This window comes from Sphaerodactylus townsendi, linkage group LG10 (genome assembly GCF_021028975.2).
Source record: "Sphaerodactylus townsendi isolate TG3544 linkage group LG10, MPM_Stown_v2.3, whole genome shotgun sequence".
NCBI lineage: Eukaryota > Metazoa > Chordata > Lepidosauria > Squamata > Sphaerodactylidae > Sphaerodactylus > Sphaerodactylus townsendi.
This window is the reverse complement of record NC_059434.1, coordinates 11,842,223-11,857,012: the sequence shown is the minus strand read 5'-3', so window position 1 is coordinate 11,857,012 and position 14,790 is coordinate 11,842,223. Positions and strand designations below refer to the sequence as shown.

Sequence of the window (14,790 nt, the reverse complement as noted above, 5' to 3'; positions counted from 1 at the left end):
TTCAGCCTGCCAAGCCTATAGGTAAATTGTGTTGGTCCCTTCATCAGAGCTGAGACTCAAATCTCAGGTGGGAGAGGTCATCTCCTATGTTGGGTATTTCAACTGAGCTATCAATGGGCCAGTCATCCCCCAGTGAGGAAACACCCATAGTCCTTTAGGAAGGTTACCATTCTTTTGTTAAAGGGCAGTCCCTTTAAGCCCTTTGGTTTAAGTTAATTCTGTGGTGTTACCTTATTCACAATTGTTAAGACTTAAACGCATGAACCCAGTATCCAAAGTCAATGCGTGCACGTGTTTAAAATATATAAATAATGTGAATTTGCGGAAAGGGCTGCTCTTACTCAGTTTTATAACTATACAAAGGAAAGCAATACATTCTAACACAAACCCTCTCCAAACAGCTAGTGCGGGGTCTGTACCATATGTTATAAAGGGACCCTAAGAATTTTTTAATGCACATATTAAAATGAATTAGTTACTTGCATAGTACAGTAATTTAATTTTTTTCATTTGCCATACAGCCAGATAATACAACAAATGTCTGACACGTCAGTAATACTACTACTTCAGCATGCCTGTGCACACAGCACAGCAAGGAGACAACAACACATGCTTGCACACGTGCAGAATTCACAACACCTGCAATCCATTATGCAGCTCCCCTGACATGTAAACAACAATGTTGCCAGATCATGAGAATACAGTGAGATGTCAATTTCACCACACAGGTTGCAAGTGTTTAGTGCAGGTCTCTCGAAAATGCAGGTCCCATAGTATATACTACTTTTGCTACTAGGACAATGCTGCTGTATCTCCAATGGTAGAACTTCGAACTGCTTCTTGGATGTCGGTAAATTAGCTTCTGCAGGTGCAGCTACAGAATTCCAGAAGTAGAAGTCCTCCGTACAATGCAGGGCGTCAAAGAGAACCAGGAGGCACCGTACAAACACTTGAATGGCTAATGAGATGTTCAGTAATGGGGATGTGAAGCTACATTTGGATGGACAAATTAGCCTGAATCCTGTTGAATATGTTTCCCTGGGTACCCGATTTCACCAATTGTTCCTAAAAGCAGTTGACAATTTGTGCAATGTCCATGGACATAAGCCAATGGAGCAGGAAAGTGGAAAATCACAGCAACGAAGGGACAAATGTGACAGAACTTGCCGATATTGTAAAGTTAGAGTTATGCAGGAAGTCCCTGGGGAGTCTAGGCCTAATTTTGCCTCTCTCCCATCGCGGCTGTTCCCCAGTCGGCCGATGGGTGGCGCTGTGTCCCTGCGGCGCGCTGAGGCCTACCTGCCCCTGGCGCCTGCCCACCCCGCCTACTCGACGCCTGTTTACGAGAGCCTCGCGCCAAACCTTGGCACGGAGAGGAACGGCGGGTTCCGCGGGCATGAGGTAAAGAGCCGCTGAGAGCCAGCCAGCCAGCCAGGCGGGGGGTTGGAGGGAGCCTGAGGAAAGGCGCGCTGCGAGGCAGGCCCCGCGCAGTCTCGGCCGGGAGAAACTGGAGGTGGCCGGTCGCCTCACGGCCAGGCCTTGTTTTGTCCTGGGGCTAGTCGGGAAAGTAGTTCAGAGGGAGGGAGGGTTTCCCGTTTAATCTGCCCCCCCCCCCTCTTTCCGAGGTTGCTCCCCTTAGAGGTTTGTGGTTCCTCTTCGTAATGTTTTGCATGAGACCGAACCTGCTCCCTTCCCCACCGCCGTAGAGCTCAACCCGTTCCTCCCTACACTTTTAGGGTATTTTGCAACCAAGTGAGCATAGGACAACCCATTTGGGAGTGAAGTGCTGAGGCGGCTTCCGACGCCTGGGGAGGGGGAGGCCGACGTTTCCTGTGTGCCTCTTTCTCCATTGCTCCACTCAGGAAGGACTTGTTTACCTGGTGCAATTGTATCCCGTCCTTCCTCCAAGGAGCTCAGGTGTATTATCTTCACAAACTGTCCTGTGAGGTAGCCAGCCTGAGAGACTGGCTAGCCCAAATCCGCCAGGGCGGAGCGGGGTTCTCCCTTTCTCAATTTTATCCTCACAACACCCTTGTGGGGTAAACCAGAGTGAGAGGGTGGCTAGACCTAATCCTCCAGCGAGCTGCGAGGACAGAATGGAGATTGTCCCTTTCTCCAGTTTATCCTCACAACAGTCCTGTGGGCTAGGCTAGGCTAGGCTAGGCTGAGAGAGCGCGGCTAGCTCGATATCCACGGTAGAGTGGGGATTTGGACCCACCTGGTCCTAGTCTGACTCTTTAACTACTACACCACATGCTCTGCCTTTTTAAAAAACTGATGTATTTCTAATTTTATGATTTTAAGTTGGCTGTCACAGTTGTGAAGTCTTTACAGTGTGGTGTAGTGGTTAGCATACTACGATCTGGGAGACTCAGGTTTAAATTACCACCCTATTGTGGAAGCTTGTGGCTAGTCATATCTATTTATGTATTTATTTTAATCTACCTCATAGGGTTGTTGCAAGGACAAAATGGAGGAAATGGAAACCACCTATGGTAGCTCTGAGTGCCTCAGAGGCAGGGTAGGATCCATATGTAACACATAGATAAAGATGTAAACAAAACTCTTCAAAATGGATGCTATGAATAGGATGAGGGATATTTGAACAAAAAGGAAGCAGAAAAATAAAATGCTGAAGATAAATAAAATGTGGCAAGGGAGAGAGAAAACATAGGATCGGCTGCTGATGTCTTTTGACCTTGTGGGCAGATAATGCTATATGCCCTATAGAATGTGTGCACTTAGATTAGAGTATGATAAATGCAACGTTTCTTGTACATCAAATTATTTCTGTATAAGGTTAACTGGTACTCATTTCAGAAGGATGAAACACTCCTGTTTCAAATTTTCATTTCTCCCTGCTTAGGTTATGTTCAGTTCCCATTTTGGGTTTTGGCATGTGCCATGGAATTTATGTTACACATACATTCAAACTGTAAGAAGGTGTATGTGGTGGTTTTTTTATTTTGTTATTTGCAGTTTAGCCACAATGGCGGAGAAGAAGGCTGAATTTGGAGTTGCTAGGAAAAAGTTGCTCAGATTTTCTGATTGACTAGAGCAGTTTGCTGCAATATAAGGGTGTTGTAAAGTATTTGAAATAGATACCTTCCTGTTTACCAGTTGACACATTTGTAAATAAACAGGTCATTAACAAAGATGCCATAAGCCATTACTGAGAAAACAGATTCTGCTCTGGAACTTCTGGTGCAGTGAGAAGATGGTACAGTTGTACACAGCACAATATTTTGAGGTTTGGGCTGCAACTACAGAAAGGATCCTTAAAAAAATAGAATGATCTGTTTGTAGTAGGATATTTTACCTTGAAGGCTATGTTGGTATGTGGTAAGAAAATAATTAAATGGAAAATACCGTTTTAAGCTTGCTGGAAATACTTTGCAGATGTGAGATGCTCACCAAAATGGAAATACATTTTTGAAGAGTTCTACACAACTTTGTAATAAAAATAGGCTGTTGAAGTAGGTTACAGAAAGGCCCAACATCTAGTATAGAATTTTTAAAAGTCTAACCATCTAAGACATTCCAAAATCAGTTAACACCAGGTTTATAGCCAAAGCTGATCAAACCAATGGGCAGATCATGATGCAAAAGACAGTCCAAAAATAAGGAAGTATTAGCCATCTTTCATGAACTGGTATGATGCACCCTCTGTTGGATAGAAGTCAATAAATTGCATTGGAATTTTTTTTAATTAAGTGTTTTTCTGTTAGTAGTCAACATGCTAATGTTTGTGTATTGTAAAGGTGGAGCAATAGGGCCTTGTGTTCTTGTTTTGAGCCACCCTTTTCTCTTTTCCAAACTAGTAAGAACGAGAGTAAGATGGAAAGTTGAATATTAGCTAAGCAAAACCATACAAGTTCATTTTCATAAATGTCTCAAGTTGTTTATACGTTTTCAAACATTCTGCCTTTCTCTTCCCTGAAAGTCTGGGAATTATAAAAAAAGACAGTGGAGCAAATTAGCAGTTCAAGTGTATGTGTTGTGCCTATTAACCTCCCCAATAACCCAGATTCGAGTGTTAATATAATCTGTTTATTGATTGAGAGTTGTGAATAGTATACATGTCTGACATTGCCACATCTAAGAATTCGCAGACAAACCAGCAGCTATATTCCCCTGCAAGTTCCCTCCGCCAAAGCTTCCCAAAACCGAAACAGTTTATTGGACACATAGCTCTCCCAGGGCAAGGGATGAGATAACCAGTGTAAGCGGGTGCAAAAAAGCTGCAACAAGCAACCATTACATTTTGTGCGCCAGTCAAAGAGGTTTTAGGTGACACCATCTCCCGGCCTCCCCTGGAGGCATGACAAGACCCCGTGGGAACAATCTTGACAGTATGCAGGTAGCGCTCTCTAATAATTAATTTGTTAGTAGTATAAACAGGCTGTATGGGTGTTGCTCATTTAACAGTTCAATCCTAAACAAAATTTATACCCTTCAGTCCAGTGAAATCAATTGGCTAAGAAGATTGTGACTGTGTTTTGGATTCTCGTACAAGCCACTCAGTTGTTTTCCATTCAGTAAAATTTCCACTTGAGGTTTGCCTGCTGTATTTCTGATGGTTGATCTCCCCAACACCCACGTGGAGGGGCTTTTTCAAATTTTTGAAAAGTCAGTAACTGATACATCTATTGCAGGGGTAGGGAACCTGCGGCTCTCCAGATGTTCAGGAACTACAATTCCCATCAGCCTCTGTCAGCATGGCCAGTTGGCCATGCTGGTAGGGGCTGATGGGAATTGTAGTTCCTGAACATCTGGAAAGCCGCAGGTTCCCTACCCCTGATCTATTGATATCATGTTAAATCAATACATTGCTGAGTGAGTTGGTGATTTAAAAAAAAGAAAACCCTCACAAAGCCTCTTTGGCATAGGTGTCAAACTCGCGCCCCTCCAGATGTTATGGACTACAGTTATGGACTACAGATGTTATGGACTACAGCATCATGCTGGCAGGGGATGATGGGAACTGTAGTCCATAACATCTGGAGGGCTGGAAGTTTGACACCTGCTCTCTTTGGCATATGGGAATGAGAGTTGTTTGGACCGACCTGAGAGGCAGCATACCTTAAACAGCCACATGGAGGTTAAATCCATTTTGACTGAATTAAAGCAATGCATTAACCACCAAATCACAATGCTGCTCGATCACTGAATGTTCCCTTAGAACATTCAGTCTTTGTGGGGCATTGCCCTTAGGCCGTTTCCGCATGGCCACAGTGTGGGGGTGCGTCGGCATAAACGATGCCGACACACGCCCCGGGACCGTTCGCACAGACAGTCCTGGTAGGGGTGGGAAAGACAGTGCAGCCTGTGCAAAGGCTGCACTGTCCCCCAAACGCCTTACCGTCCCCTCCGGCCTTCCGGCCGTCGCACAGGCCAGGGGACATGCCCCCCCGCCCTGGGCGACAGCTCTGAAGTCGCAGGGGGGGGGGCATGTCCTCTGGCCTGTGCGACGTGCCAGAAGGCCGGAGGGGACAGTAAGGCATTCGGGAAAGGGGGGGCGGAAATGGCGCCTTCCAGCTGCTGCCGTTCGCACGGCAGCGGTTAGATGACGCTGCTTCCAAAAAACCTCGCGAACCCATCCCCAGGGATGCTGTTTTTAGCATCCCTGGGGAGCTCTTTACCACCCGTGCAGAAAGGGCCTTAGTTTCCAAGAGCAGTATTGAAGTTTATTTGTTTCTGGTGAAACCCTGTATTTCCCAGACAATAAACAGTAACTGTATTAATTAAAACTTTTTAAAAATAATCTGATAACTCTTGATCTGGTTACACCTTTATTAAATACACAGAACACTGGCATGCCTCCACAGAAATTAAACAGTATATGGAGTAAATGAACTTCTGATTTTTTTGAGCCAGAAGATTGAAGAGTTTTCAAGTAATGTTTTTAGTTTTAAGCAATGGAGAAAACAGTTTCAGATACTTTTGTAGGACACAAAAAGGAAATGATTAGGTTTCATTTTAAATCATTGTACTGTCTCTGTCTCTTTATTTTAGGTTTGCGGTTGCTCAACTGAATATGCAGTCTGTTAAAAAAACTTCTCTTGTGAATGGAACCAATGTTATACGGATAAAATAAAACCCACAGGAAACTTTTATTTTGAAAAAGAAAATGCCAAAGAAAAAGAAGAGTCTTGGCGTTAGCCTGTCTCGAAAGAGCATCAGCTCAGAAACTATTGCTGCTCCTGGCTTGGTTCCCTCCCCTGTAGATCATTCAATGTCGCAAGCACCACATGGGGTCAACAAAGAAGAACTCTTCAGCAGCCTGTCAGAAATGTTTTCAGATTTGGATCCTACTGTCGTATACATGGTGCTGTCTGAATGTGATTTCAGAGGTATGTCAAGTTCTGCTATTCTTGTCAACACTTTGTTTCATGAAAGAACTTTTATCTTTAACTATGTAGTTCATCTTAGGAATTTGAGTAAATGAGCGAATGAAACAAAACAGTTTCACATCTCCTTTTGTGTACCCCAACGGGTCTGAAAAAGGAACTGACATTTGCAAGTTTTACAGAAGTTGTCCTCATTAGCGCATTCTGGTCTCTTGCGGATATTAGCAAGTGAATCTTACTAGGTAAAACTGTTTGGGTCCTTGCAAATTTCTGGGGAAATTGTATGGTAGTAGCAGATTGAAGACCTGTGGAATTCCCCTCCCCCAGCACAACAACACAAGACTGCTAAGTTCTAGCTAAGTTGCAGGAACATGCTCATATAGCCCTGAACATAAGCATTATTGTTCAGGAATCTGGCATATTTCTCTCTTTTCTCCTGTGCTCTGAGATAATTTGGGGGAAGGGAGTAGAACTGGGATTAAGGAATGCATACCAGCTCATACGAATTCTATGAAGATATCTCTCCTCTCCCCACCCTTATTCCAAGATATTGTAAGGTGTTATGGATTTAGCCCTCTATGTAGCTTAGACAGTAGTTGTGCATAGGGATGATGTTTGTAGTTAGAACTGCAGGTTAACAATGCATTCCTAAGGAGAGTTGCTCCAGTGTAAGCCCATAAGAATGAACGGTCTTAAGACTGGAGTAACTCTCTTTAGGACTGCACTGTAAATTTGAATGTTTGAGGTTTATGTTGAGCATTCCCTGACCCTAATGTCTATGGCAAACAGTGGTTTAGAGACATCAGTAAACTAATTCCCCCTCCTCCCTTTTTATTTTTAAACAGAAATTTCTATCACTGACACTCAACTACTATTGTACATTCTATGGTTTCTGGAGCTCAACTGTCTTTAGCCTTTTAAAAAAATTCAACTTGGTGTATATCTGGTATGGAAAAATTCCATGTCTTTATCCTACTGGTAGGCACTGAGCTTTCAGAATGAGTAATGATAACAAAAATGCTGAGATGAGGTTAATACTTGCCTTGACTTCACCTGATACTAATGAGAATCTAGAAGTAAAACTAGACCTTTCTGTAAATAGACTTTTTCCTTAGCTAGGTGTAAGAAGAGACTTTTTGACAGAGAGTTTCAACAGATGCTAGAGGAAGCTAATAAAACCTGTTCCCTGATCTCTCTGGGAATACCTGTGGATAGATTAATTGTAGCCCAGTACCTTTATCTCCTGGTTGAGGCCCGGTGGCGTAGAGCAATCACCTTAGCTAGGTGTAATGCCCTGCCTTCTTCCTTTAGCCTTGGACGCCACCTTGGAATCCCGCATAAAGAAAGGAAATGCCCGTGTGGCATGGGTTTTGTGGAAACAGTATCTCATATGCTGTTGAATTGTCCTTTTTATGAGATAGGTAGGAAGAAGCACATAATCCCCTTCCTGCATGGAAATGAAGGCATTACAGATAAACAGAAGGTTATATATCTTTTAAACAGCCACAACTACGAGCTGTTGGAAGCGGTGGCTAAATTTTTTAATGGTGTTATTTTAACTCGTCAGAAATTGTAGAGTTGTAAAGGCTGTTATTATCTTGCTAAGTTAATCTTAAACAATTTATATGCCATTAAAGGTATTCGAAATCGAAATCGAATCGACTTTTTCCTTTTCATACATACATTCATAAGCCTTTATTGGCATAGTCAGAAAGAAATTCAATTTCTCCTTTTCTATACTTGTTTCAACAAAAAGAACTACATAGAATTGTAATTTTATTTGCCACGTATTGGACTGTCTTTGTTTTAGAATGCTGCATGGTGCGAATGAAGTTACAATTCTACTTAGTTCTTTTTGTTGAAAGGGGTATAATCAAGGCTAACTTTTACATATTTCTTTGAAAAGGTACCTACTATATCTATTTTTTCTTATTCTACTTTCTGGAGTCTTTTCTGAGACTGTTTAAATGTTAGTACTGGTGTTAGTATTGACATCCCAGTATTAGTATCCTTAAAGGGCCAACTGGTACAGTGATTAAGAGTGGCACACTCTGATCTGGAGAACTGGGTTCGATTCCCTATTCCTCCAAATGAAGCCTGCTGGGTGATCTTGGGTCAGTCACAGTTCTCTCAGAACTCTCTCAGCCCATGTGGAAGCAGGCAGTGGCAAACCACCTGTGAATGTCACTTGTCTTGGGATGCCTTAAGTCAGCTATGACCTGATAGGACAGTGGTATCCCTGTAAACTTTGTCAGGGTTCATTTTTTCATTGTGTTTTTACAGTAAATATTTAAAAGTTTCCTTCCCTGTATTCTGTTGAAATCTTGGCTTTCAAAATAATTGTACAAATTGTACAAAGTAGAATTTTTACATTAGAAACCAGTTTTGTCAGTGATGGGTGGATTCCATACAGCAGATTATAATGGGTTGCAGTTGTTTTAAAGGAATCCATTTCCCTTTTTCCCGTTCACATGGGTGCCGTGCAGGCAGAGACTGGAGCCCATGGAAACAATCTGGATTTCTTTTGCACCTTCACATGGAAATCCTTCTCTTTTAAAAAAAATTTCCTGCAATACATTCATAACTGTGCAGGCATACAGAAATACACTCCTGCAGCCATGCCGATCATCCCAACATACAATTGCCTGTGCCTGTGTAGCTATGCATATGCAACACGCAAAAAAAAGAAAGAAAAGAAAAAGGGTTCCCTATTCCTCCACATGAATCCTGCCTGTAATGGCAGGACAATAATTAATATATTGCTTCATCAGGCAGATTCTCCCTGACTGTGGACAGCACAGTGGAAGGGAGGGAAATTAAGTGCCTCCTGCCTGGCTGTTCATGTGGGAGCGGCTCCAACCTGGGATTTTGCAAAAGAATCGCTAGTTTAGCAATTTTTAAAAATCCTGGGTTGAGGGAAATAAAACATGGCAAACTCGTTTTGGGAACTGGACTGGTGCAAAATCGTCCCCCCGCCCCCAACCGTTTGTATTGCGCTCTATGCCTGTTATATTTGCCCTGTGTGGAATCCATCATGGAGCATATGATTGTGTCTTAAGTTTTTATTTGCTGTATTTTAATTTGCTTTTACATTTCTTTGTGAGCACTGTAATATTCTTTTTTTTTTCATTTACTCAGCAGATGATGTCTTGTCCTTCATTCTCTGCAGCTGAGTGTATGAAATAGCTGTTTATCAGCATATTTTTCTTCTATACAACTTTAGTTGGAAATTGATCTTTTGTAAGGGCAGTGACATTTTGGTAACAAATGAGTGCAACGTATCTTTTTGGTTTAACCTTGTTCATATATGATTGCAACATATAGTTCTACACACATCAGACCCACTGAAAGTAACAAGTGTTTGAGCTCCTATAATTATGCAGTAGGTCATGATCATTAGTTTGAAATCAAACTTTATTGAAAGTTAATTTATAATAGATCCTCAAGGGCACAAATGACCTCCTCATCATCTGTTGGATTAGCTCACGGCATATTATTCATTGGCTCCTAGGTGGATGAGAAGGTGAAGAATATCCTTCAGCCACTTAGTCTTCAACTTTTGGGGGGGGTTGGTGAGTGGGTAGAAGATCATTGAATAAAGCACAGAGCACTGATTGACAACTTGAATGGAGAATTAGGTCACACGAGCAATTAAATTCTGTGGCACTTTTTGCAACGTTTCTGATGTCTTTCTACTTCAGACTAAGTTTTGCATCACTTCTGATGACCATTTTCTGTTTTTATAGTGGAGGACACTATGGATTATCTACTAGAATTGTCCACGGCTGCTAAGCGGGTAACATCCTCGTCCACAGTCTCAGGTTTTGATTCCATTTCTGCATCACTGTTTGTTGAAAATCAGCCAAGCGTTGTTGCTAATGAAACAGAGGACCAAAGTTCTTCAGAAATAAAAACTGTGAAGTTGAACGAAGAATTGGAGAGGTTTCAATCATCTGAAGAACTGGTTTATTTAGTAGAAAGTTCTTTTGGGAAACATTATCTTGATAGTGAATTGAAGGATCTGAAAAATGGCCAAATCTCAGGTACTCTTTCTGCAGCTTTGGACAATTGTAGTTCTAGTCATATTGAGAAGTTCTCTGAATGTGCGAAGTCCAGCTTGGGTTGCAATGCTGTACTTTCTTCCCAAGCGGAAGCAGACAAAGAAAAAATGGAGAACTGTCTGTCTTCCCAAATGGAAGTAGACAGTGAAAAACTAACGGAGAACTTTATGTCTGCTTTAAATCATGACTACTATAAAATCTCTGAACCAGTTTTGGGAGAGTCCAGCATTCAGGCAAACAACCCATTGGATGACGGAGCTGTATTTGCACAAATCCCAGAGAACTGCAGTTTACCAGAAGTAGTACTAGACAGCAGTGCAGTTCCAGAAACCATTGCACAAGCCAGTGCGGAAACATCTTATGCCAATCCAGGTGAGATGCAGAATGCTATATTGGACCACACAGTGATACATAGCATGCCTACTCAACTCTGCCAGGGAGCTGCTACTCTTGAAGGGAGTGCTTCTGACAATTCTAGTTCCTGTGATAATAAAAAAATGGAAGATGCAGCAGTTGTTCGTTATGATCCTACAAATATTTCTGTTCCTGACCTGTGCCCAGTAGCCAGTTTTAAATTGCCCCCCCTTGCGGATGTTGACCAGCCTCCACCGGCATGGAATTCACGTATTTCTGTTCTTCAGAAACACTGTCAGGAGTCTACCTGGAATTTAATGGCTCCCGCCTTTTATCCACAAAGCCATACTTTTGTAACTCCAGTTGCAATCAGCCCAGGACACTGGAGGCCTACTCCAAATTACAGGACTTTTGGGAAAACAGACTCCCCGCAAGAATCTTCACAGTGCTGGGGCATCTACTCTTCTTTGGTGAAGACCTTGGGAAATCAAGATGAAAGCCAAAAAACTAGTCTTTCTCAAGTACATCAGCTCTCTGTTTTTCACATGAGAAAAAAGGTGCCTTTTGCGGGTCATGTGCTTGTTCTTCTCAGAGGAGTTCCAGGATCTGGCAAATCATATTTAGCCAGGTAGGTTGTTCATGTGTTTATTACAGTCTACTTACAATAACAATCTTATTATAGTATTTATGGAAAGAAAACGGTTTGAACTCAGTTTGCATGGCTGACTGGAGAACACTATGCAAACTCCACAAAGCTGCTCTAGATTTAGAATATCTCAAAAAGAATGTTACAGAACTGGAAAAAGGGCAGAAGAAACAGCTGCGCTGGTTTAGGGGCTGGAACTCCTTTCCTATGGTGAAAGGCTAAAGTCTGGGGCTTTTCAGTTTAGACAAAAAAAAACCCAGTTCATACAGTATTCAAAGGGTGGAGGAAATGGATAGAGAGAGAACTTTATCCTAAAACACTAGAACTCAGGTACCCAGTGAAACTGATAGGCAGGATGTTCAGGTCAGACAAAAGGAAATACTCCTTTACTCAATGAGTAACTGGATTGTGGAATTCATTGCCAGTGGACATACATCAGATGGCTTTAAAAGGGGGTGAGACTGATTCATCGTGGAGAGGTCCATCAGTAGCTACTAGCTTTACAGAGAAGTGGAAGAAAGAGGCAGATTGATAAAGAGGAGGAAGAGGGGACAAAGCAAATCAGGAAGTGTGGATGGGATGCCCCTCCCTTAAAAGTTACTTGCAGGGTCTCCACTTGTATATCCTAATAGTGAACTGTGGGTCAATCTGCAGATCTCTAAATCTGTGGATGAGGCCCGCACTAACCGAAAACTGATGGTTCTGTCAACTGGGCGGAAAAATCTGTAATCTGTAAATTTAAAAAAATCCATTGGGGAAATGAGCACATGTGCCGATGACTTACCAAGCAATGAAGTGACTCCTGAGGATTGACAGAGAGGGGGGAGCAGTTGGCAAAGGATGACAGGAGAAGAGACAGGGAAGACTGATTAGAGAAAGGAGAGAGGGGAGAGAGCAAAGTGGGGCTGGGATGCCTTATTGCAGGGATGGCCAACCTATGGCGCTCCAGATGTTCATGGGCTACAATTCCCATCAGCCCCTGCCAGCATGGCCAATTGATGGGAATTGTAGTCCATGAGCATCTGGAGTGCCATAGGTTGGCCACCCCTGCCCTGTTGTTTTTTATGGGTCCCCACTTGTAGGTTATGAATTCGAAACAGTGCCTAACACAGAAGCAGTATTCACACAGAAGCAATGTTATGCAACTGATGCCCCCACTGCAGAGAACTCAAAGACTCAGTTACTGTTAGCATAGGACAGAGGGTGGGGGGACAGATACAGATTTAAAAAGGTTAAAGAATGGGAAGGTAAAGGTGGAGAAGCAGAAAAGAGGGAAAGCTGGGAGTGGAGTAGAACCGAAAAAAGTTAGTGAGGGTCAAAAACTTCCAGAGAGAAACACAGAACAATGAACATGGGTAAATAAGCAGGTTAGAGAGAAGGGGAGATGCCGCAGGTACCATAAAGAGGAGACAACCTGAAAAAGCAAAAGAGGAACTTCAGAAATGAGTCACACACACACACACACCATGAATCTTCACAGGGCCTCCACTTGTGATGCTCAACATAAGAACAAGCCAGCTGGATCAGACCAAAGTCCATCTAGTCCAGCTCTCTGCTACTCACAGTGGCCCACCAGGTGCCTTTGGGAGCTCACATGTAGGATGTGAACGCAATGGCCTTCTGCGGCTGTTGCTCCCGATCACCTGGTCTGTTAAGGCATTTGCAATCTCAGATCAAAGAGGATCAAGATTGGTAGCCATAAATCGACTTCTCCTCCATCAATCTGTCCAAGCCCCTTTTAAAGCTATCCAGGTTAGTGGCCATCACCACCTCCTGTGGCAGCATATTCCAAACACCAATCACACGTTGCGTGAAGAAGTGTTTCCTTTTATTAGTCCTCATTCTTCCCCCCAGCATTTTCAATGAATGCCCCCTGGTTCTAGTATTGTGAGAAAGAGAGAAAAATTTCTCTCTGTCAACATTTTCTACCCCATGCATTCAGTGGCATTCAGTCTTTAGCTGTTTATAATGTTTCTAAATCTTGGGAAAATGTTGAACATTACTTTCTAATATCAGTAGTGCAGAAGAATGGAAGACAGTGTGCCACAACTTAGTATTCATTACAGTAAAACATTTTGACAGCAAATGTACAAACCCGGAAGTCGGGAGAGTCACAATCAGGGTTAATTTATCAAGACCTGTCCCTCATAATACACACTATCCCCAGCCTAAGTGACTCCTCCACCCCCTTCCAATACTGGTTTCACATCAAATTACCAGTGCATAGCAATTTCTCCTTCAATAAACGAACTCAAACCATGATTTGACAAGGATTTGCAAACTATGGTTACAAGGAAATATTAATCATAGTTTTCATCTATACCAGGGGTCCCCAAACTTTTAAAACAGGGGGCCAGTTCACGGTCCCTCAGACTGTTGGAGGGCCGGACTAAAAAAAACTATGAACAAATTCCTATGCACAAATGATTGTAAAATGTTTGATTTCACCTTTCAGCCTTTCTGGCATGGTCTATTTTTAGAACAGTGACCAAAGTATGTCAAGTACAGGGTGGGCTCCAAATATTGTTGGGGAGGCTGTGGAATACCTTCCCCTGTAAAAAGAAGAGCAGAACTTTCCCAATGAAACATTCCATCTAACCCAGGATTAGGTATTCTTCTCCTGTCTGGGTTCTTCTCCCTTCCCAGCAGCCAGCTTAGCCGATTCGGCTTCTAGCCTGGCTGATGCCAATGGGAGTGAGGCGGAACAGAAAGCCTGAGAGCCAAACACATGGAGGTAGCTGGAGAGGGAAGGCTGAGCAGGCGCTGCTACACGTGCAAGGCATTTCCAACTCTGGGTCAGAAAAATTCATGGAGATTTGGGGGGTGGTGCCATCATGTAACTGGGGCAATCAACGGCCATGCTAGCTAGTTCCTCCTCTCCCTCGAGTCCCCCCACTGCACATGCAGAATGGAGCTATCGCCGCCATACAGCCTGGCGGGTCGGGATAAATGCCCTTCTCAGGGGCTTCTCACATTTGGCCCCCCCGGGTCAGAAGTTTGGGGACCCCTGATCTATACCCAGACTGCATGTATGGTTAATATGGGGTGGGTGAAATTGCAAATGGGAGGAAGGAGTACAAGGCTATTTTCTAATGCCTAGTGCATTTTAAAAACATTTCATATTTTTTCTGCTATTTTGGGGCTTTTCCCAGGCTTGTAGAATGCTACCCTCTATCTTGCCCTTGCCTCATTGTGTGGATTTTTTGATCTACATTCTATGGCCCTGGTTCAAAATTAACTAAAACGTTGGTAATGATTCTGCCATAGTAAAAAATAAATCCTCATCACAATAACTTTCTCTAAAGGTTTGCATCATTGAATTGTTACTGTATTTCCATTTTGTTCTTAATGCGTTTTAAAGCAACATTCCTGAAAACAT

General features: G+C 42.8%; 1 protein-coding gene across 1 annotated transcript in view; it reads left to right on the top strand.

The window, feature by feature from the left end:
* Positions 1-1,287: 1,287 nt before the first annotated feature.
* Positions 1,288-14,790, top strand: part of N4BP2 (NEDD4 binding protein 2) — a 40,306-nt gene continuing 26,803 nt past the window's right edge. The window contains exons 1-3 of the mRNA XM_048509274.1: positions 1,288-1,401; positions 6,016-6,353; positions 10,097-11,393. Of these exons, the coding sequence (XP_048365231.1) occupies positions 6,131-6,353; positions 10,097-11,393 (1,520 nt within the window). The 5' untranslated portion in view covers positions 1,288-1,401; positions 6,016-6,130. The remainder of the gene's footprint in view (positions 1,402-6,015; positions 6,354-10,096; positions 11,394-14,790) is intronic.